At 28.2% G+C, this 25320-nt stretch overlaps 1 protein-coding gene across 2 annotated transcripts; it reads left to right on the top strand.

The window, feature by feature from the left end:
- Nucleotides 1-620: 620 nt before the first annotated feature.
- On the top strand, nucleotides 621-22925 carry LOC110616496 (BURP domain-containing protein 12). Of its 2 annotated transcripts, XM_043957923.1 has the most exons (5): nucleotides 682-744; nucleotides 826-858; nucleotides 1148-1265; nucleotides 2555-2912; nucleotides 21848-22925. In XM_043957923.1, the coding sequence occupies exons 1-5, from the start codon at nucleotides 697-699 to the stop codon at nucleotides 22785-22787; spliced, it is 1497 nt and encodes a 498-aa protein (XP_043813858.1). In that variant the 5' UTR covers nucleotides 682-696; the 3' UTR covers nucleotides 22788-22925. The 2 variants fall into 2 exon arrangements, 1 of the variants encoding a protein (XP_043813858.1); XR_006351082.1 differs by lacking the exons at nucleotides 2555-2912; nucleotides 21848-22925 and having other exon boundaries at nucleotides 621-744; nucleotides 829-858; nucleotides 1148-1266.
- The last annotated feature ends 2395 nt before the right edge of the window (nucleotides 22926-25320 follow it).

Below are 25320 nucleotides of genomic sequence, written 5' to 3'. Positions count from 1 at the left end.
CGGGGTTCACGTCCGGGCTGTTACATAGGATCAACAGTGTTAGCTGAACATTTGCATTCTTTAATATTTTAATTCGTCATTCACTTTTGAACAATTTTTTTATTAATTAAATCAGTAAAAAATTATCTATAAATATGCCTATTAAATAACAAAATTGCTAGGAAAATTTATTTTTTCAACATTTTTTAAAACAGTATTTTTCAAATAACTTTTTCTTCCAATAAGTTTTTTTCATAAAAAATTAAGAGATAATTAATTAAATTAATATTTATTTAAATAGTGTTTTTTTAACTGAAAATTAGAAATCGAAAGAGTAAAATATAAAATCTCTCAAATTTATTCATATGCACTTACTATCAAGCTAGACGTGCGAGTGCTCATTTAAATAGTGATTAACTTTTAGATATCAAACAAATTTTGATAATATATAAAATAGTATTAATTGAATTTGAGATGAGTAAAAGGGCAATGAAGTGTATATTCTAATATATAAATAAAATAATATTAAATAGGTTTAATTATTTTTTTATATTTTTCATAAATAAATAGATTATTATGTGTTATTTGTGATTCTTAATTAATGGAGAAAATTTTAAAAAATTTGAAATATTACTTTGGCACATTATGGATAGGAACATCTATAAATAGCGGTGAGCCTCCAACCTATTTCATATCAAAAAATCCAGCTTGTGTGTGATGGCTTCAATGGAGTTTCATCTGCTTCCCATCTTTGTTTTATTTTCAGTAAGCAAACATTACAATAATCTATTGTTTCTAGTTAAAAAAAATAAATGATATATAAATTTAATTATGAATTTTTTATTGCAGGTAGTGCTGTCAGCAATAGCGGTTGATAAGGTATGTTGGTATTTCAAATTACCAAACACTTTTGGTGTAGATAATATGATATCCTTTAATTATGATAATAATTATAGTAATATAATTTGACTTTTATTTTTTTATTTATAAAATTTAATGTGATGAATTAATTTAAAAATTGCATTCGCAAATTTAATAATTAATATTTGGAGAGCACTATATTTAGCTGAACATGATTTCTCCCTTATTTTTTTTATTTATTTTCTCAATTTACTGATAAAGAAAAATAATTAATATATAAATTTAATTATAATTTTTCTTATAACAGATAGCGATGGTGACAACGACAGTGGAAAGAGGTGATATTTCTGTACCTGCAGAAATATATTGGCATTCCAAATTATCAAACACTTCGATTCCACGAGATCTTTTGAATCTTATTCAACGTACGTGATTTACTTTGATATTAATTATAATTTTTTTAGATGTTAATTGTAATTCTTTTAAATCTCATTATGAAATTAATTTATAGTATGACACTACTTATTTTTTTTGCTCTAATATAAGATATATGAAAGAATTTTTATTTTGTATTATATTTAAATTTTTTGAACCATTATTTAAAAATATATAGAATAAATTAATAATTTTGATATATGAAATAATAAATCCACATGTTTTAAATGATAAAATTTTAAATACGGAATTTAATTAAATAAATTTAAAAATACTTTTTAATATATTTTTTGCGTTATTGATTTATATAAAAATAAATGTATTTTTTAAGAAAAGGGAAAAAAATATTTTTTTAAAATAAAAAAAGAACGAGAAAAGATGACGAGAAAATAGAGAAATTTATTTAAGATTAAATTTTATAATTTTTAAAAATCTATATATTATTATATTGAAGTTTATGAATTGAATTATGAGAATTTAGTAAGGTTTAATAATAAGCGTTATTATTATAAAAATAAATTTAAAGTAATGATTATAAATTATTAATTTATATATTTTAATTATAATTATAAATTAATAATAATAGTTTGAAATTTATTATATTTAATTCTATTATTATAAGATATCAATTTATTTATTTTTATAATAGATAAAAAATATTATTATAATTATAATTTTATTTAATATATAATAAATTTTTTTATTAAAATATATTATTATATATATAGTAAAAAGATGAATGTTTCTTTATAATAATTTTAAAGCGATATCAAATTATTATCTTAGTGGTATTATGTTAATAATTTTGCAAATGCTATTAAAATATTTAATTCTATTATTATAAGATATCAATTTATTTATTTTTATAATAGATAAAAATATTATTATAATTATAATTTTATTTAATATATAATAAATTTTTTTATTAAAATATATTATTATATATATAGTAAAAAGATGAATGTTTCTTTATAATAATTTTAAAGCGATATCAAATTATTATCTTAGTGGTATTATGTTAATAATTTTGCAAATGCTATTAAAATAATTGATTTAAATTCTATTTTCATTGTCAGCTTTGTAGTAATATAAATATAGTTATTAACCACATATTACATATATATTTATTAGGATATCTTAATCGTTTGAGAGTTTTTTTACTGTGTTTCAAATGTTTAAATTAAATTACGCATCAAAATGTGAATAATATCTTAAAAGTCTTTTAATTAATTAAGATATTCCATTTTCTATATCATTTGTTTTTTTTAATTCAAAACAGATGTGGGAGACAAATATATCTTTTGGAACATGGAATATGGCAAGAGATATGAGAAGAAATTTGAACAAGCCACTGCAGAGGATACTGCTGATGTCCCGAAAGTGAAATATGGCGTGAAATATGGCAAGAGATATGAGAAGGAATTTGAACAAGCCACTGCAGAGGATACTGCTGATGTTCCGAAAGTGAAATATGGCGTGAAATATGGCAAGAGATATGAGAAGGAATTTGAACAAGCAACTGCAGAGGATACTGCTGATGTTCCGAAAGTGAAATATGGCGTGAAATATGGCAAGAGATATGAGAAGGAATTTGAACAAGCCACTGCAGAGGATACTGCTGATGTTCCGAAAGTGAAATATGGAAAGCGCTATGAGCTTAAATTCAACAAGCATGCTCGCTCTAACTCAATTGTGTTTTTCTTGCCTAATGATCTGCATGCAGGCAAAAAGATGAGGCTCCATATAACTAAATCAGTAAACAAAGCTAGAATTTTGCCTCGACAAGTAGCCGACTCTCTGCCCTTTTCAACTAATAAGTTAGCAGAAATTATGAAGTACTTTTCGGTAAATCCTGAATCAAGTAAAGGCAGAATGTTAAAGGAAACTGTGGAGGATTGTGAGTCACCAGGAATTAAAGGAGAAGATAGATTTTGCCCCACATCTCTAGAGTCCTTAGTTGATTTCAGTGTGAAACATGTTGGAAACAAAGCTCAAGTCCTTATGAACGAGATAGATAGGCCTAAAAGGGAGCAAGAGTATACTATCAAAGAAGTAAAATTTATAGGAGAAAACCATGTGGTGTGCCACAAGCAAAATTACCCATATGCTGTGTATTATTGCCATGCACTCAACGGCACTAAGGTTTACACAGCTCAAGTGGTAGGAGCTGACGGCACAAAAGCTAAAGCAGTCGCAGTTTGCCACACAGATACCTCAGCTTGGAATCCAGGACACTTGGCCTTTTTGGTTCTGAAGACGAAGCCAGGTGAAGGAACTGTTTGCCACTTCATTAGAAGTGATACTTTTGTCATGGTTTCCAATTAATTATGAGAAAAAGCTCCACCACCAGTCTAATGAAATGAGCCACGCTTAGAGTTTATGCGTGCTTGTAGTTACTGCTCTATCCTTGTATAATTAAGTTTGTGTTGAATAAATGTGGAGCTTTGCTTATGATTATATCAACTTTCTTCATCCAACGTGCACATGAACTGATATTGATATATTACTTTCTTCATCCAGGGACTGCCACCTTCCATAGAGTTATTTTCAGGCAACAATTTTCTGGACTTGTTTCTTTCTTTTGTTTGCAGTTATCATGTTTCTTGACCTGTCTGATAATAATTTCAGTGGAAAACTACCAATATATCTCGGAAACTCAAGTAATCATTTCTCAATGTTAAATTTGAGGATTGTAAAAATGTATATATATCATAACATAAAATCTAACAGATTTTTAAATTTTTATAGTTTTTAATACAATTAATATAATGAATAAAAATAAAGTAATCAATGGAAAGAAAAAAACTTTAAAAAAAGTGTGTTATTTAAGAAATTTTATTTTATTCATTTATGAAAAGAAAAGGATGAAAAAGTGATTTATAATAAGATTTTACTTTAATTATGAAAAATTTTAAGTAATCTTATCTTTTTATATAAATATCGAATACTTTTAATTTCATAAATAAAAAGAATAAATGAAGAAAATTATAAAAGGATAAAAATAAAACAAATAAAAAATGAAAAAAAAATAGAATTTCATAATTAGAGAATAATTATGGATATAATTTTTTAAATAGAAAAAAAATCAAAATATATATAATATAAATTTTTTTACAATGAATTTATAATCTACTTAGATTTTAATTGAATTATGAAAATTTTGAAATAATATTAACTTTTATATAAATATTAAATATTTTTAATTTTATAAATAAAAAATGACGAAAATTACAAAAAGCAAAGTAGAAATTCTAAAAAGATAGGAAAAATAATTTTTTTAAAAAAAATGGAATATTAGAATTTCATAATTAGAGACTAAATGAACATAAAATTTTAAACTGTAAATGTCAAAATATAGGAAATAAAAAGTATGAATGATTTTGACATTTTTACTATTTATGAACAAATTAATGAATGAAAGAAAAAGTAATACAAAGTGTTTTATCTAATAAGGAAAAATATTTTATTTAATAAAATTTATTTTATCATTTATGAAAAGAAAAGGACAAAAAAGTATGTTTTATAAAAAAAATTATTTTATTCACTTATGGGAAAAAAATTATAAGTTTTATTTTTATAATATTATAAAATTCTCCTTTTTAATAATAATAATATATTAAAATTATCGGCTCTTAAAATTTTTAAAGAAAAAGTAATAAGAAGTGTCTTATCCAAAAAGGAAAAATGTTTTATCTAATAAATTTTATTTTATCATTTATGAAAAGAAAAAGACAAAAAACTATGTTTTATAAAAAAATTATTTTATTCACTTATGTTTAGTTTCATATATTTAATATTTTAATTTTATACACGTATAATTATTTAAATTAATTTATAAAATTTATTTATTATATATTTAATTAATTTTTTTAGAAATGTAATATAAAATTAAAGAATCTTATAATGCATGTTTATATAGCAAATTGTGTAAAATTTTTACGAGATATGCAACTAATAAATCTGGATTTAAATATTATAACAAACTATGTAAAGTTTTGAATTAAATCTGAACTTAAGTGCTGATTGTAATACCCGGCTAGATTCCGGCATCGGAATCCCTACCTTCCGGCGGAATCTCCGTTGGAATCTGGAATTTTGATGATGCCAGAGTCTTCTAGAGAGGTAAAATGTGGTTTCTAAAATGTTTTTATTGATTTCATGGTTTTAAATGAAAACGAATTAAGTTTTGAAAAGAAAAGACCGATGAGACTTTTGTCAGGTTCAGCCGCCGAAAGTGAAGTTCGGCCGCCGAACATGGAAAGGTTTCGGGAGCGCTTTTGGCCTCCGAAAGCCTTGTTTGAATGAACCAAGGTTCGGCCGCCGAACATGCATGAGTTTGGGGGGCACGTTAGGCCGCCGAAGGTGGTTTCGGCTGGCCACCTATAAAGAGCCCTCAGATCTGAAATGGGCGAGTTTTCTCCCCGTTCTCGAGCTCAGGTGAGTTTTGGTCCTCCTTTGGTCGTTTTCATGTTTTCTTTACCCATCCCTCAAGTTTTTCATAAGATCTACCCTTGTTTTGACGTTTTGAAGCTTACATAGGAGTTTTGGGAGCTTGGAGGCTTTTGGAGCTTGGATCCTCCACACCTCCGAGTTAGGGATCGCACCACCCCTCGATCTTCAAGAGGTAAGTGTAGATTCTTGCTTTCCTAGTGTTTTAATGAAGTTTTAAGTAAGTTTAATGATGTTTTGAGGGTTTAGTATGGGTAGATGAGCATGTTAGGGTCTATGTGGGTTTTATGCCCAATGTATGTTTATGTGATGTTATGTTGAAGGTTTAAGTTAGTTTATACATGTGGGAGAGTGTATGTATGTTTGGGAAAGAGCAAGTGAGATTATGGGTTGTTTTGATGGTTTTGGCCTATGTGGGTCATAAGCTATCTATGTATGCTTTGGATGTTGTTTTAGGAGTTTAATCTAGTTGTTAAGCTCCTTTATGCATGGTTAAGGGTTAATGCTTGGTTTTGAGAAGTTTATGCATGTTTTAAGAGGTTGGATGTTTGTTTTTGGGGGGTTGGGAGGCTTGTATGCACGAGGGCTGAGTTCTGGAAGAACTCAGGTTCGGCCGCCGAAGGTAGTTTCGGCCGCCGAACCTGCCTATGGACGCATGGTTTGGCTGCCTAACCTTGCCCCCGAAAGTTGTGTTTCAGAGCTGGAGCAGACTTTCGGCTGCCGAAGGTGATGTTCGCCCGCCAAAAGTGCCTGACTTTCGTCTCTAGAGGGAGGGTTCGGCCGCCCAAAGTGCCCCCGAACCTGCATAACCTGCATGACTTTCGGCTCTGGAAGGGACCTTCGGCCGCCAAACATGCCGCCGAAAGTGCCCTGTCCAGCCCTTTCATGAGTGTTTTCTATGCATGTTTCTATGATGTTTTAGGGGGTTTTTGGGTAGCTGTTTATGAGTTGTTTAGAGTATGTTTGGCACCTCACTAGAGTCCACCGTGTAGGATCGGACCCGAGGAACCGAGGTGTTTAGCAGTGTCAGCCGTTTCAGAGTTAGTCTAGAGCTAGCCAGAGGTGAGTAGAACTGAACCTTATGTTTTAAAATAAATTAAATGTTTTAAGCATGTTCATGCATCATGATTTCCATGTTATGCAATAGGTTGTTTGCATTAGAATTCACGAATATGATGCATTGCATAATACGATGAAAGTGATGTGGATGAATATTGAATGATCCTCTAGCCCTCAGTACAATATGATGTGATACGATATGACATGGCATGATATGAGATAGATCGACCAGGTCGCCCCTGGCAATATGTTATATGTAAGCGAACACTAGGTGAGGCCTAATCGCCCCTGGTGTAGTTGGACATGTTATGATATGAGTTATGAGTTATGTAAGCGAATACTAGGTGTGGCCTCATCGCCCCTGGTATAGTTGGACATGTGACGATATGTAGAGGGCTATTGGTGACAATTTCATCCTTGATGTGATATGTTTGTGATGTGATGCATTCCATGATAGCATACGTTAAATTGAACTGTTTTCTTTTATGGTTTCTGCTCACTGGGCTTTATAGCTCACCCCTCTCCCCTAACCCCAGGTTTGTAGGGTCAGAGATAGTTCAAGAAGTCAACAGGTTATGGCTATGGTTATGACATGTAATAGAATAGTAGTGGACATGATGTAATGTAAAGTTATGTAATGATGTTAAAGAGTTGTTTTGTAAAATGATATTATGTAATATGTTCAGAGTTATAGTATTGTGCTTGGCCGAGTTGGGTAATCCCTTTGTACATGAGTTTTACATTATGTTGATATATGTGTTGGACCGAGTTTAACATAGGGTATGCTGACCCTAGGGGTTCTATGAGTCAGTCATAGTGCATACACAGGTCAAATTGGGTAAAAGGTAAAGTTTTAAATGTTTTATGGAAATGTTTGATCATGTTTGGGATTATACCAATTGTACAGGATGCATGTTAGGCTTGCTACGGGTCCCGGCGGCCTTAAGCCGACCTGGATCCTAGCGCCGGTAGCTGTCCGATTTTCGGGTCGTTACACTGATACTATTTATGAGTCAAACCTGTAAGTATTGACTGAAACATTCGGCATAATGCAAAATCATTAACATCATAAAACTGCATGATCATCCTAAAAATGGCTAGATGGCTTCTGGAGTCTATTGTTCTATCGTACTTGTGTAAGTCGAGTAGCTTGAATTTGGTAGGAAAAGTTTCTCCTAATATTTCTTCTGGAAGAGGCGAGACACTATCTAAACTGAAATCCTTTTCTTATTCCTTTTGATATCTTTACATGTCCTCTATTAGCTTCCAATCCACTCATTTCGGAGTCTCGTCCGATTCATTTTCAGATTCGACCCTTCCTTTGGGTCGCATCTGTTTGGACCCTTGAGTTGTCTACAGGAGTTTCATCCCTTCTTTCAGAATCCATTTTTTACGCTTCTTTCCGAAACTTACACGACTCAAAAGTAACCTGCAGTCTTTTGATATATTAGAGTATCTATTTGTTATTTAAATTATTGAAGTCTGGTTCGTTGACCATCGGGAGCGTGTTTTCTCTGTTATCTGGAACGGAAAAAACGATAAGGATTGCCGACCATTTTGAGAGTGAAGAAAGATAATATGAAACCGGCCGTGATTCAAATGAATAAAGGGAATTTAATGGATTCCCGATAATATAATCAAATAATATTGTTGATATTATATTGATGATGTGGTCGATTTTAATTATGACAAATTTGAAGCAACGTTATTTTTTTTTATATAAATATCGAATACTTTTAATTTCATAAATAAAAAAGAACAAATGAATAAAATTCTAAAAAGATAAAAAACAAATAAAAACTTAAAAAATGAAAAAATTATAATTTCAAAATTAGAAAATAATTATGGATATAATTTTTTAAATAGAAAAAAATCGAAATAAATATATTATAAATTAATATTTTTATAATTTACAAATACAGTAACAAATGAGAAAAAATGTAAAAAAACAATTATAACTAAGACATTTTATTTTATTCATTTACGAAAAGAAAAATAGAAAAAATGTTGTATATTTAATTTATAATCTATTTATATTTTTTTTGAATTATTAAATTTTTTAAGCAATAAATTTTATTTTTATTCATTTACGAAAAGAAAAATAAAAAAATTGTTTTATATTTTTAATCTAATTAGATTTTATTTGAATTATGAAATTTTTAAATAATATTATTTTTTATGTAAATATTGAATATTTGTACCTTTATAAATAAAAAACAAATTAAAGAAATTACAACTAGAGAGGAGAAATTGTAAAACGACTAAAAAATTAAATGATATTAACTTTTATATAAATTTGAATATTTTTTATTTTATGAATAAAAAATGAAGAAAATTACAAAAAGCAAGGTAGAAATTCTAAAAAGATAAAAAAAAATGAAATATTAGAATTTCATGATTGACTAAATAGATATAAATTTTTAAACTGTAAATGTCAATTTTATACACGCATAATTATTTAAATTAATTTATAAAATTAATTTATTATATATTTAATTAAGTTTTTTAGAAATGTAATATAAAATTAAAGAATCTTATGAATGTATGTTTATATAGCAAACTGTATAAAATTTTTTAGAAGATATATAAGTAATAAATCTGAATTTAAATATTATAGTAAACTGTATAAAGTTTTGAATTAAATCTGGATTTAAGTATTGGTACTATTTATGAGCCAAACCTATAAGTATTGACTGAAATACTCAGCATAACACAAAATCATTAACATTCTCAAACTGCATGATCATCTTAAAAATGGCTAGATGGCTTTTAGGGTCTATTGTTTTATCGTACTTGTGTAAGCTGGATAGCTTGAATTTGGTAGGAAAAGTTTATCCTAATATTTCTTCTGGAAGAGGCGAGACACTATCTAAACTGAAATCCTCTTTTTGTTCCTTTTTATATCTTTACATGTCCTGTACTAGCTTCCAATCCATTCCTTTCGGAGTCTCGTCCGATTCATTTTTAGATTTGACTCTTCCTTTGGGCCGCTTCTGTTTGGACCATTGGGGTGTCTACAGTAGTTTCATCCCTTCTTTCAGGGTCCATTTTTTACGCCTCTTCTGGAAACTTACACGACTCGAAAGTAGCATGCAACCTTTGGATATATTAGAGTATTTACTTATTGTAACGACTCGGAAACCGGACCGCTACCGGCGCTAGGATTCAGATCGACTTAAGGTCGCCGGAACCCGTAGCAAGCCTACTATGCACTCTGTGTACCTGTTAAATCTCATACATGATCATATATTTAGATAAAAAATTGAACTTTTTCATTTACCAAGCTTGACCTGTGCATGCACTATCTCTGTAAACATAAAACCCCATACTAGAGCCCTCATCAAATGCTCTAGATGGGTCAACATATATACATCAAGCTTGGTTCTCATGATAAAACATCATAAAACATAATATAACGATCATGTACAAAAGGGATTAAACATACTCTAGGGCCAAGCACAACACTATAACTCTGTATACATTACATTACATCATCTTTGTACATTACATAACTTTTCTTTACATCATGTCCACTACTCTATACAATTACACTTAGACTTTACCTTTGCTGTTACTCTGTCTTCTCTCTGTGAGGCCTTGAAAACATGGGGGTTAGGGAGAGGGGTGAGCTACCAGAGCCCAGTGAGCAGAACTATAAAACATTTAAATACATATGTCAGTATGAAATGCATCACATCACAAGTAAAGCACATCACGGATGGACTGATCCAAAAATCCCTCGGCTCTGTGCCCGGCCCTCAAATGAGCTCCTCAGGACTTCTGTTACATAAAATAAGCTCTGTGCCCGGCCCTCAGGGGGCTCCTCAGGACTTCTTTACATGACTCAATATCCCAAGGGCTAATGGATCCTCTTCTGTGTCTATCCCCATTCTCAAGAAATAATGCAATGCGTCATATTTGTGATTTCTAATGCGATACAACCTCGTATACACATGGCATTTATGATGCATGATTCATGCTAAAAACTTTCATTTATTTTAAAACATAGTTCAGTTCCACTCACCTCTAACAACTGCTGAACAGCCTCTGAAAGACTAACTCTGTGGGCCTCCTTGGTTCCTCGGGTTCGCACCTACAAAGGTGGACTCAAATGAGGGACCGAACATACTCTAACATAGCCATAAACATCTCCCCAAAAACCCCCTAAAACATCATGAACATGCATGGAAAAAGGGCAAAGGAAGGCTGGACAGGGCACTTTCGGGAGCCCAGTGAGCAGAACTATAAAACATTTAAATACATATGTCAGTATGAAATGCATCACATCACAAGTAAAGCACATCACGGATGGACTGATCCAAAAATCCCTCGGCTCTGTGCCCGGCCCTCAAATGAGCTCCTCAGGACTTCTGTTACATAAAATAAGCTCTGTGCCCGGCCCTCAGGGGGCTCCTCAGGACTTCTTTACATGACTCAATATCCCAAGGGCTAATGGATCCTCTTCTGTGTCTATCCCCATTCTCAAGAAATAATGCAATGCGTCATATTTGTGATTTCTAATGCGATACAACCTGGTATACACATGGCATTTATGATGCATGATTCATGCTAAAAACTTTCATTTATTTTAAAACATAGTTCAGTTCCACTCACCTCTAACAACTGCTGAACAGCCTCTGAAAGACTAACTCTGTGGGCCTCCTTGGTTCCTCGGGTTCGCACCTACAAAGGTGGACTCAAATGAGGGACCGAACATACTCTAACATAGCCATAAACATCTCCCCAAAAACCCCCTAAAACATCATGAACATGCATGGAAAAAGGGCAAAGGAAGGCTGGACAGGGCACTTTCGGGAGCCCAGTGAGCAGAACTATAAAACATTTAAATACATATGTCAGTATGAAATGCATCACATCACAAGTAAAGCACATCACGGATGGACTGATACAAAAATCCCTCGGCTCTGTGCCCGGCCCTCAAATGAGCTCCTCAGGACTTCTGTTACATAAAATAAGCTCTGTGCCCGGCCCTCAGGGGGCTCCTCAGGACTTCTTTACATGACTCAATATCCCAAGGGCTAATGGATCCTCTTATGTGTCTATCCCCATTCTCAAGAAATAATGCAATGCGTCATATTTGTGATTTCTAATGCGATACAACCTGGTATACACATGGCATTTATGATGCATGATTCATGCTAAAAACTTTCATTTATTTTAAAACATAGTTCAGTTCCACTCACCTCTAATAACTGCTGAACAGCCTCTGAAAGACTAACTCTGTGGGCCTCCTTGGTTCCTCGAGTTCGCACCTACAAAGGTGGACTCAAATGAGGGACCGAACATACTCTAACATAGCCATAAACATCTCCCCAAAAACCCCCTAAAACATCATGAACATGCATGGAAAAAGGGCAAAGGAAGGCTGGACAGGGCATTTTCGGCGGCAGGTTCGGCGGCCGAAAGTCCCTCCAGAGCCGAAAGTCATGCACTTTCGGGGGCAAGGTTCGGCGGCCGAAGGACCCTCCAGAGCCGAAAGTCCAAACCTTCGGCGGCATGTTCGGCGGCCGAAACTCCCCTCTAGAGCCGAAAGTTCAAACTTTCGGGGGCGAGTTTAAGCAGCCAAAACTGCCTCTATAGGGGGTTCGACGGCCGAACCTGAGTTCTCCAAGAAGGCAGAACTCGGGTCCAACTCTCAAACTCAGCCTCCAAAATCTTCCCAACCACTCTCAACCTGCATGCAACCTCTCAAAACATGCATATACCCTTATCCATGCACATAGGGGCTTAAAACTAGCTTAAAACCCCAAAAACAACATCATAGCAACATAAGCATCACATAATCATCATAAACCTTTAACCTCTAGATCTCCTTTAATCATGCATAAAAACTTGCTTAAACCCTTTAACACATGCTTAAAACATAAGGGGAGGTGAGGATCCATGCTTACCTCTTGAAGATCGAGAGGATTAATGGTCCTAACTCGGAGATGTCAAGAAAAAAGCTCCAAAGTCTCCAAGTCTCTAAACTTTGCTTCTTTGCTTAAAATCTTCAAAACCAAGTTTAAAACTCATTAAAACTTGCAAGAAAACATGAAATCAACCAAAGAAGGGCATAAACTCACCTTGGTCCGGAAAGAGGGAGAAAACTTACTCCTCTCCCGATCAAGGGGCCTTTTATAGGTGGTCTGGTCAACCATTTCCGGCGGTCAAACCTGCTTCCACACCTCCACCACGTTCGGCGGCCGAACATGGGGTTCGGGAGCAGCAAAACTAAGCCACCTTTGGCGGCCGAACTTGACTTTCGGTGGCCGAACCTCACTTTTCCCTCCTTGATCTTTTCCTTTTCAAAACTCAATTTTCTTGATCAAAACCATAAAAACATGTAAAAACATTTTGAAAAACCTCTGTTTTACCCTTCAGGAAGGCTCCGACATCCATGAATCCCGAATTCCAACGGAAATTGCGCCGAAAAGTAGGAATTTCGATGCCGGGGTCTAGCCGGATATTACACTTATTATTTAAATTATTGAGATCTGCTTCGTTGACCATCGGGAGCGTGTTTTCTCTATTATCTGGGATAGAGAAAAGAAATATAATATGAAACCGGTCGTGATCCAAATGAATAAGGGGAATTTAATGGATTTCAGACAATATAACCAAATAATATTATTGATCCTAGATTGATGATGCGGTCGATTTTAATTATGAAAAATTTGAAGTAATGTTATCTTTTTTATATAAATATCGTATACTTTTAATTTCATAAATAAAAATAACAAATGAAGAAAATTATAAAAAGATAAAAAATTCTAAAAAGATAAAAAAAATAAAAACTTAAAAAATGAAAAATTATAATTTCAAAATTAGAAAATAATTATGGATATAATTTTTTAAATAGAAAAAAATCGAAATAAATATATTATAAATTAATATTTTTATAATTTACAAATACAGTAACAAATGAGAAAAAATGTAAAAAAACAATTATAACTAAGACATTTTATTTTATTCATTTACGAAAAGAAAAATAGAAAAAATGTTGTATATTTAATTTATAATCTATTTATATTTTATTTGAACTATTAAATTTTTTAAGTAATAAATTTTATTTTTATTCATTTACGAAAAGAAAAATAAAAAAATTGTTTTATATTTTTAATCTAATTAGATTTTATTTGAATTATGAAATTTTTAAATAATATTATTTTTTATGTAAATATTGAATATTTGCACCTTTATAAATAAAAAACAAATTAAAGAAATTACAACTAGAGAGGAGAAATTGTAAAACGACTAAAAAATTAAATAATATTAACTTTTATATAAATTTGAATATTTTTTAATTTTATGAATAAAAAATGAAGAAAATTACAAAAAGCAAGGTAGAAATTCTAAAAAGATAAAAAAAAATGAAATATTAGAATTTCATAATTGACTAAATAGATATAAATTTTTAAACTGTAAATGTCAAAATATAAAGTATGAACGATTTTGACATTTTTATAATTTATAAGCAAATTAATGAATAAAAGAAAAAGTAATAAGAAGTGTCTTATCTAAAAAGGAAAAGTGTTTTATCTAATAAATTTTATTTTATCATTTATGAAAAGAAAAAGACAAAAAACTATGTTTTATAAAAAAATTATTTTATTCACTTATGTTTAGTTTCATATATTTAATATTTTAATTTTATACACGCATAATTATTTAAATTAATTTATTATATATTTAATTAATTTTTTTAGAAATGTAATATAAAATTAAAGAATCTTATGCATATATGTTTATATAGCAAACTGTATAAAATTTTTTAGGAGATATATAAGTAATAAATCTGGATTTAAATATTATAGTAAACTGTATAAAGTTTTGAATTAAATCTGGATTTAAGTATTGGTACTATTTATGAGCCAAACCTATAAGTATTGACTGAAATATTCATCCTGAAACTGCATGATCATCTTAAAAATGGCTAGATAGCTTTTAGGATTTATTGTTTTATCGTACTTATATAAGTTTGGTAGCTTGAATTTGGTAGGGAAAATTTCTCCTAATATTTCTTCTGGAAGAGGCGAGACACTATCTAAACTGAAATCCTCTTTTTGTTCCTTTTTATATCTTTACATGTCCTGTACTAGCTTCCAATCCATTCCTTTCGGAGTCTCGCCCGATTCATTTTTAGATTCGATCCTTCATTTGGGCCGCTTCTGTTTGGACCATTGGGTTGTCTACAGTAGTTTCATCCCTTCTTTCAGGGTCTATTTTTACGCCTCTTCTCGAGACTTACACGACTCGAAACTAGCCTGCAGCCTTTGGATATATTAGAGTATCTGCTTATTATTTAAATTATTGAGGTCTGCTTCGTTGACCATCGAGAGCGTGTTTTCTCTGTTATCTGGGGCAGAGAAAATGATGACTCCCTCATTGGTAGTGATATTAACAGTAGCTCTAGGACTACCGACCATTTTGAGAGTGAGGAAAGATAATAAGAAACCGGTCGTGATCCAAATGAATAAAGGGAATTTAATGGATTTCCAACAACATAACCAAATAATATTGTTGAGATTAGATTGATGATGTGGCCAAATGGAACTATGTTGCAATTGGCCAAAACCTGCAAGGGAGATAACGTGAGGTGATGGTAGATGCTCATGGCAGCTACTCCGATACTAAAGTCAGTATCTAGATAAGTACATAAAATGTAATGAATTATTTATAATTTTAGTATTTGAGAATAGCGTATCTTTGTCTCTACGATTCTTCTCTTTTTATACTATAAGAGGTATAGATGAATATGATATTTTTTCGACAATCCGGCAGTAATATAGCCGTCTACTTGATATAGGATATCACCAGCTAGTAGATAGGAATCCCGCAATCACATGCATAATGGAGATATGCTAAGCTGTGCCTGATAACGGTAACTTCGTATCAAGACTCGCCTTGTTGATGAAAGGGTGAGCCTTCTGATAATAATCTAAGTGTTAAAATATCTGGACCTTCTCTTCCTCATATTAATCTGTGTTTTCCATGTGTTTGATCTTTAACACGTGTCCCTACTCAGTAGGGACTGCTTACCCTCATTTTGGATAAATATTACGTAACACCAATAACTTATTGTTTATCATTAATTATTTTATATATAATTTTTAATACAATAAAACATTATTATTTATATAGGATATATATATATATAGTATAATTATAACAATGAATAATTTTAATTATTGATTTTAAAATTTAATCATTTATAAAATAATTAGTTTTGGTGTTTTATGATTTTAATACCAAATTATCATGAATATATCGATTCAAAATTAGTTTAAAAGTATCATAATATAAAACTAATAAAATATATTATTTTAATCAATTTAATATTATAAATATTGTAGTAATAAATTTTTTTTATTTATCTAATAATGCTTATTATATAATAAAACTATGAAGTATATAATCTTTTAAAAAATTATTATAGTCTATACAATAGATTCTAATTAAACAAATAGTGTATTAATTATTAGCTTTGCCTTAATATAATAAAATTTAAAATTAACAATTTTTCATTTTTATTTTACATAAAATATTTAATTTTAAATTTAGTTATTTAAAAGATATGACTAATTTTTTTATTATCAATTATATCATTTATAATATTTTTAATATAATAAAATATCAAGTTCCTTTTTATTTTATTTTAGTAATATTAGTATTTTAATTATTTATAAATAAAAATAATATTTTAAAACTATTTTAAATAATAAAACAATAATATTAAAAAATAATTTTTTAAAAAATTTAATTTAACAAATAGAATGTTAGTTGTTAAAAATTACTGTGATAAAAATTTCATTATTAAAGGCTTTAAGATTAACTTAAATTAAAAGTTTTAACGACACATAATAGTGAAGAATGAATTTTATTCAGTCGTAGAAAATTTTATTGATTTAAATTTTAGAATATATCTTATATTAAAAGTTTTAGCGACGAAATAATTTTATTTAACAAGAGTTACATCATAGCATATTCATTATTAGCGACGATTTCAATATGCGTCACTAAAATGGTAATTATTATTAATTTCTCAAATACAAGTTTTTGTTATTTTGGTCATTTTTTTTAATGTTATTCTAGAGTATAATAAAAAATTAAAAAGTGAAGGATTTTTAAATTTTTATAATTTATAATAATAGCAATGGATAAAAATAAAAAGACTAAAAAAATGTTTTATCTAATAAATTTTATTTTATTCACTTATGAAAATGAAAAGTCAAATTTTCACATTGAATATGTAAATAATGAATAATTTTAATTTTATAAATGAAAAACCAAAGAAAATAAATTAAAAAAGCAGCGAAAAATTTTTAAAATAATTTTTTTTTGGAAAATTAAATTTTCATAATAGGAAAGTAAATGGATATAATTTCATAATATATATAACATAACATAAAATCTAACAGATTTTTAAATTTTTATAATTTATAATGCAGTAAATACAATGAACAAAAAAATAAAGTAATTAATGAAAAGAAAAAAAAATTAAAAAGTGCTTTATTTAATAAAATTTATTTTGTTTATTAATGAAAAAGAAAAAGGAGAAAAATGTGTTTTATATTGATTTTATAATCGAATAAGCTTTTACTGCAATTATGAAAATTTTTAAGTAATGTTATCTTTTCATATAAATAAAATAAATAAATATCGAAATTTTTTATTAATTTCTTAAAATTAATAAATGTGTTAAGAAATAACTATTTATAATAAAAAATTATAATATAAAAATATAATAAAGTTTAAAAAATAATAAAAATATAAAATTAATCTCTAAACGATAAAATTTTTATCTTAAATTTTGTAATAAATCTACCGCCCTCATAATATTTTTGAAAATTTTTCTGGACGTTGAAAAAATGTTAGAACATAAATTAGATCCGTTCTATGTCTGTTATAAAATTTAAAACTAATTATTTTGCATTATTGAAAAGGATAAAAAGTATATTTTATAAAAAAAATATTTTATTCACTTATGGAAAAGAAATGAAAAAATTGTGTTTAAATAATATTATTTTTCATGTAAATATTGGATAATTTATATTTTATAAATAAAACACGAAATGAAAGGAATTACAAAAGATAAAGAAAAGAAGAAATTATGAAGAAGTGAATAATATATTATTGAACGTAGATCAGATGATCAAATGAGCTATAATACACTGCTTTAAATAACAAATAATAACAACTGCTGTAGCAACTAAATAGGAGAAAGTGGAGAAGCTATCAGGTAATCAAACTCATTACCCGTGGGATCCTAACCACTAAGACTTATTCAAACTAAACATATTTACAATAATACACCTTATCTCTCCACAGCTCTAGCACATGCCATCCAGCTTTATAACTCCAGAAGGATATTTGCATCCTTATAACCCCTTAAGTCATTATCCCCCCTCAAATATTGTCGGGACTGCAGACAAAGTTTGTGACGAAATTGAGTCAGGCGAGCCTTTGTCATGGGCTTTGTAAAAATGTCAGCCAGTTATAATGACAACGGAATATGCTTAGTAGTTAAAACCCCATGAGCAACGCGTTCTCTTACATAATGATAGTCCAGGGCAATGTTTTTGCTACGAGCATGTAGTAAGATACAAGACACTTAAGTTGTCACCATTAGGGGTGAGCAGTATTCGGTTCAAACCGAAAAAACCGACCGAACCGAACCGATTTAAAAATTTGGTTCGGTTTTTTATATATTTCGGTTCGGTTCAGTTTTTAATTTTACAAATTTTGGTTATTTCGGTTCGGTTCGGTTTTGATCAGAAAAAAACCGAAAAAATCAAACCGAACCGATTAGTGATAATAATATGTTTTTTTTAATAATATAGAGAAATTAAATCATATTAAGATTAAAATATTTTAATTAAATTTTAAAATATTAAAAATAAAGTGTAAAAAATAAAAAAAATTATAAAAAATCGAAACCGATCAAACCGAACCGAATCAGACCGGTTCGGTTCGATTCGGTTTCTGACCAAAATCGATTCAGTTTGGTTTTCATAAATACTAAAATTTCGGTTTTCGGTTTATTCGGTTCGGTTCGGTTTTGAACCGAACCAACCGAATGCTCACCCCTAGTCACCATGAAGAACCGGAGGATGATGGATGGGAACTCGTAAATCAGCCAATAAATAGCCCAACCATGTGAGCTCGGCGACAGCATGAGCCATAGCTCGATACTCCGCCTCGGTACTGGAACGAGCCACTGTATTCTGTTTCTTGGCACACCACGAAATTATATTTGAACCTAGAAAAGTACAGTAGCCGGTGGTGGATTTCCGAGTAGTTGGACAACTAGCCCAATCTGCATCAGAAAAAGCACTAAGAACAAGTGAAGTGTTAGCGGTTAGAGATAGGCCGTAGTGAATAGTGCCTTTTAAATAACGTAAAATCCGCCGAACAAATTTTAAATGGGAGACGTCAGGTGTGTGCATAAACTGAGAAACGTAATTCACACTAAAAGAAAGATCAGACCAGGTCAGTGTAAGATACTGCAAAGAACCAACAAGGCCCCGGAAATAGCGAGGATCAACAGTGTTAGCTGAACATTTGCATTCTTTAATATTTTAATTCGTCATTCACTTTTGAACAATTTTTTTATTAATTAAATCAGTAAAAAATTATCTATAAATATGCCTATTAAATAACAAAATTGCTAGGAAAATTTATTTTTTCAACATTTTTTAAAACAGTATTTTTCAAATAACTTTTTCTTCCAATAAGTTTTTTTCATAAAAAATTAAGAGATAATTAATTAAATTAATATTTATTTAAATAGTGATTTTTTTAACTGAAAATTAGAGATCGAAAGAGTAAAATATAAAATCTCTCAAATTTATTCATATGCACTTACTATCAAACTAGACGTGCGAGTGCTCATTTAAATAGTGATTAACTTTTAGATATCAAACAAATTTTGATAATATATAAAATAGTATTAATTGAATTTGAGATGAGTAAAAGGGCAATGAAGTGTATATTCTAATATATAAATAAAATAATATTAAATAGGTTTAATTATTTTTTTTATATTTTTCATAAATAAATAGATTATTATATGTTATTTGTGATTCTTAATTAATGGAGAAAATTTTAAAAAATTTGAAATATTACTTTGGCACATTATGGATAGGAACATCTATAAATAGCGGTGAGCCTCCAACCTATTTCATATCAAAAAATCCAGCTTGTGTGTGATGGCTTCAATGGAGTTTCATCTGCTTCCCATCTTTGTTTTATTTTCAGTAAGCAAACATTACAATAATCTATTGTTTCTAGTTAAAAAAAATAAATGATATATAAATTTAATTATGAATTTTTTATTGCAGGTAGTGCTGTCAGCAATAGCGGTTGATAAGGTATGTTGGTATTTCAAATTACCAAACACTTTTGGTGTAGATAATATGATATCCTTTAATTATGATAATAATTATAGTAATATAATTTGACTTTTATTTTTTTATTTATAAAATTTAATGTGATGAATTAATTTAAAAATTGCATTCGCAAATTTAATAATTAATATTTGGAGAGCACTATATTTAGCTGAACATGATTTCTCCCTTATTTTTTTTATTTATTTTCTCAATTTACTGATAAAGAAAAATAATTAATATATAAATTTAATTATAATTTTTCTTATAACAGATAGAGATGGTGACAACGACAGTGGAAAGAGGTGATATTTCTGTACCTGCAGAAATATATTGGCATTCCAAATTATCAAACACTTCGATTCCACGAGATCTTTTAAATCTTATTCAACGTACGTGATTTACTTTGATATTAATTATAATTTTTTTAGATGGTAATTGTAATTCTTTTAAATCTCATTATGAAATTAATTTATAGTATGACACTACTTATTTTTTTTGCTCTAATATAAGATATATGAAAGAATTTTTATTTTGTATTATATTTAAATTTTTTGAACCATTATTTAAAAATATATAGAATAAATTAATAATTTTGATATATGAAATAATAAATCCTCATGTTTTAAATGATAAAATTTTAAATACGGAATTTAATTAAATAAATTTAAAAATACTTTTTAATATATTTTTTGCGTTATTGATTTATATAAAAATAAATGTATTTTTTAAGAAAAGGGAAAAAAATATTTTTTTAAAATAAAAAAAGAACGAGAAAATAGAGAAATTTATTTAAGATTAAATTTTATAATTTTTAAAAATCTATATATTATTATATTGAAGTTTATGAATTGAATTATGAGAATTTAGTAAGGTTTAATAATAAGCGTTATTATTATAAAAATAAATTTAAAGTAATGATTATAAATTATTAATTTATATATTGTAATTATAATTATAAATTAATAATAATAGTTTGAAATTTATTATATTTAATTCTATTATTATAAGATATCAATTTATTTATTTTTATAATAGATAAAAAATATTATTATAATTATAATTTTATTTAATATATAATAAATTTTTTTATTAAAATATATTATTATATATATAGTAAAAGGATGAATGTTTCTTTATAATAATTTTAAAGCGATATCAAATTATTATCTTAGTGGTATTATGTTAATAATTTTGCAAATGCTATTAAAATATTGCTACTTAAATTGTTAAATATAATAGTTCGGAACGTTTAATTATAAATAATTAAATAATTGATTTAAATTCTATTTTCATTGTCAGCTTTGTAGTAATATAAATATAGTTATTAACCACATATTACATATATATTTATCAGAATATCTTAATCATTTGAGTATATTTTCAGTTGTGTCGATGTTAGTTTATATATTAAGGACTTTTTATTAATTAAATATTTGAGAGTTTTTTTACTGTGTTTCAAATGTTTAAATTAAATTACGCATCAAAATGTGAATAATATCTTAAAAGTCTTTTAATTAATTAAGATATTCCATTTTCTATATCATTTGTTTTTTTTAATTCAAAACAGATGTGGGAGACAAATATATCTTTTGGAACATGGAATATGGCAAGAGATATGAGAAGAAATTTGAACAAGCCACTGCAGAGGATACTGCTGATGTCCCGAAAGTGAAATATGGCGTGAAATATGGCAAGAGATATGAGAAGGAATTTGAACAAGCCACTGCAGAGGATACTGCTGATGTTCCGAAAGTGAAATATGGCGTGAAATATGGCAAGAGATATGAGAAGGAATTTGAACAAGCAACTGCAGAGGATACTGCTGATGTTCCGAAAGTGAAATATGGCGTGAAATATGGCAAGAGATATGAGAAGGAATTTGAACAAGCCACTGCAGAGGATACTGCTGATGTTCCGAAAGTGAAATATGGAAAGCGCTATGAGCTTAAATTCAACAAGCATGCTCGCTCTAACTCAATTGTGTTTTTCTTGCCTAATGATCTGCATGCAGGCAAAAAGATGAGGCTCCATATAACTAAATCAGTAAACAAAGCTAGAATTTTGCCTCGACAAGTAGCCGACTCTCTGCCCTTTTCAACTAATAAGTTAGCAGAAATTATGAAGTACTTTTCGGTAAATCCTGAATCAAGTAAAGGCAGAATGTTAAAGGAAACTGTGGAGGATTGTGAGTCACCAGGAATTAAAGGAGAAGATAGATTTTGCCCCACATCTCTAGAGTCCTTAGTTGATTTCAGTGTGAAACATGTTGGAAACAAAGCTCAAGTCCTTATGAACGAGATAGATAGGCCTAAAAGGGAGCAAGAGTATACTATCAAAGAAGTAAAATTTATAGGAGAAAACCATGTGGTGTGCCACAAGCAAAATTACCCATATGCTGTGTATTATTGCCATGCACTCAACGGCACTAAGGTTTACACAGCTCAAGTGGTAGGAGCTGACGGCACAAAAGCTAAAGCAGTCGCAGTTTGCCACACAGATACCTCAGCTTGGAATCCAGGACACTTGGCCTTTTTGGTTCTGAAGACGAAGCCAGGTGAAGGAACTGTTTGCCACTTCATTAGAAGTGATACTTTTGTCATGGTTTCCAATTAATTATGAGAAAAAGCTCCACCACCAGTCTAATGAAATGAGCCACGCTTAGAGTTTATGCGTGCTTGTAGTTACTGCTCTATCCTTGTATAATTAAGTTTGTGTTGAATAAATGTGGAGCTTTGCTTATGATTATATCAACTTTCTTCATCCAACGTGCACATGAACTGATATTGATATATTACTTTCTTCATCCAGGGACTGCCACCTTCCATAGAGTTATTTTCAGGCAACAATTTTCTGGACTTGTTTCTTTCTTTTGTTTGCAGTTATCATGTTTCTTGACCTGTCTGATAATAATTTCAGTGGAAAACTACCAATATATCTCGGAAACTCAAGTAATCATTTCTCAATGTTAAATTTGAGGATTGTAAAAATGTATATATATCATAACATAAAATCTAACAGATTTTTAAATTTTTATAGTTTTTAATACAATTAATATAATGAATAAAAATAAAGTAATCAATGGAAAGAAAAAAACTTTAAAAAAAGTGTGTTATTTAAGAAATTTTATTTTATTCATTTATGAAAAGAAAAGGATGAAAAAGTGATTTATAATAAGATTTTACTTTAATTATGAAAAATTTTAAGTAATCTTATCTTTTTATATAAACATCGAATAGTTTTAATTTCATAAATAAAAAGAACAAATGAAGAAAATTATAAAAGGATAAAAATAAAACAAATAAAAAATGAAAAAAAAATTAGAATTTCATAATTAGAGAATAATTATGGATATAATTTTTTAAATAGAAAAAAAATCATAATATATATAATATAAATTTTTTTACAAGGAATTTATAATCTACTTAGATTTTAATTGAATTATGAAAATTTTGAAATAATATTAACTTTTATATAAATATTAAATATTTTTAATTTTATAAATAAAAAATGACGAAAATTACAAAAAGCAAAGTAGAAATTCTAAAAAGATAGGAAAAATAATTTTTTTAAAAAAATGGAATATTAGAATTTCATAATTAGAGACTAAATGAACATAAAATTTTAAACTGTAAATGTCAAAATATAGGAAATAAAAAGTATGAATGATTTTGACATTTTTACTATTTATGAACAAATTAATGAATGAAAGAAAAAGTAATACAAAGTGTTTTATCTAATAAGGAAAAATATTTTATTTAATAAAATTTATTTTATCATTTATGAAAAGAAAAGGACAAAAAAGTATGTTTTATAAAAAAAATTATTTTATTCACTTATGGGAAACAAATTATAAGTTTTATTTTTATAATATTATAAAATTCTCCTTTTTAATATATTATTAAATATATTTAAAGTATCGGCTCTTAAAATTTTTAATGTAAAACAATTAAAATTCATAATTTTTTATTTAATTTATTAATTAACTGATGGTGAATTTTGTACTCATATCTATTTATCCCTAAAAAACTATTTCATCAGTATTCTGATTCAATTTTCCAGCTTTCGGCTATTTAATTAGGAATTTTTTTTTTTGAAAAATAGATTAGTAACTAATTATAAAACATGATTTTTACAATTTTATCACTTTTTATTTTTAAACTATTTTAGAATTAATAAAAATTAATGATTCAATTTTACATTTTTAAAAAAATTAATTAATTAGCTGTTAACATTTGAGTTCTTTAATATTCATTCACTTTTGAACAATATAAATGTATCTATTAAATAACAAATTTTCCAAGAAAATTTTTTTTTTCAATAAAGATATTAATTTAAATATGCAAGTTAATAATAAAGAAATAGTGATTAAATTAATATTTGACATGATATGGGGTTGGTTTGGAAAATATTAAAGAGGAAAGATTAATCATATTGTGTTTATAACAGCAAAAGTGTTTAATTCCAGTTTTAATATATTTATTTGTTTAAAAAAATTCAATTATATTTTTTTATTACATTATAAATTAGAATGATAATATAAAGAAAGATTGTGGAATGTATATTTTAATATACAAATAAAACAATATTAAATAGGTTCAAGTAATAATTTTTTTATATTTTTCATATAATTTACAAATAAATTAGTATAAGATGTATTTTAATTTTTAACTTTAATAATTTATTCATTTAATTTATAAAAATATAATTTTTTTTTAAATAAATTTTTAAATATAGAATTTTATTAAATTTCACATAATTTATTTAAAATAAATTTTGAAATGATTCGATTCTAAATATTTCTTAACATTTTTTTTTATGTTATTGATTTATGTAGAAAGAAATATATTTTTCAAAGAAAAAGAAAAAGAAAAAAGAAAAGAATTAACACACAAATGTTTATTAGTAACGTGTGTTTGATGCTTAATTATAGCGTATTAATTAATCAAAATTTTGTTTTCACTATCAACTTTGTAATAATTTTTATTAATTAAATATTCATAAGGTTTTACGTATATTTAAATAGTTACTTATTTGTTCAATTAGGATATGGTATTAGTCTGTTGCTTAATCAAAACATTTTCATGGTTTAAAATCCTTAAGTTTATGTTGGGCTTTACTTATTATATTATTAGCTTACTTCATCCAA

The sequence above is a fragment of the Manihot esculenta genome, chromosome 6 (assembly GCF_001659605.2).
Source record: "Manihot esculenta cultivar AM560-2 chromosome 6, M.esculenta_v8, whole genome shotgun sequence".
In the NCBI taxonomy this organism is placed as follows: domain Eukaryota; kingdom Viridiplantae; phylum Streptophyta; class Magnoliopsida; order Malpighiales; family Euphorbiaceae; genus Manihot; species Manihot esculenta.
Note: the sequence above shows the minus strand (reverse complement) of the source record. Positions and strands in the feature narration are given on the sequence as shown.

Excerpts from the sequence above, each read along its gene's own strand:
- LOC110616496 (XM_043957923.1), top strand. The coding sequence starts at position 697 with ATGGCTTCAATGGAGTTTCATCTGCTTCCCATCTTTGTTTTATTTTCA. Across the intron at positions 859-1,147 it reads CAGCAATAGCGGTTGATAAG|ATAGCGATGGTGACAACGAC; the intron begins GTATGTTGGTAT and ends TTCTTATAACAG. Across the intron at positions 2,913-21,847 it reads GCTGATGTTCCGAAAGTGAA|ATATGGCGTGAAATATGGCA; the intron begins ATATGGAAAGCG and ends CCCGAAAGTGAA.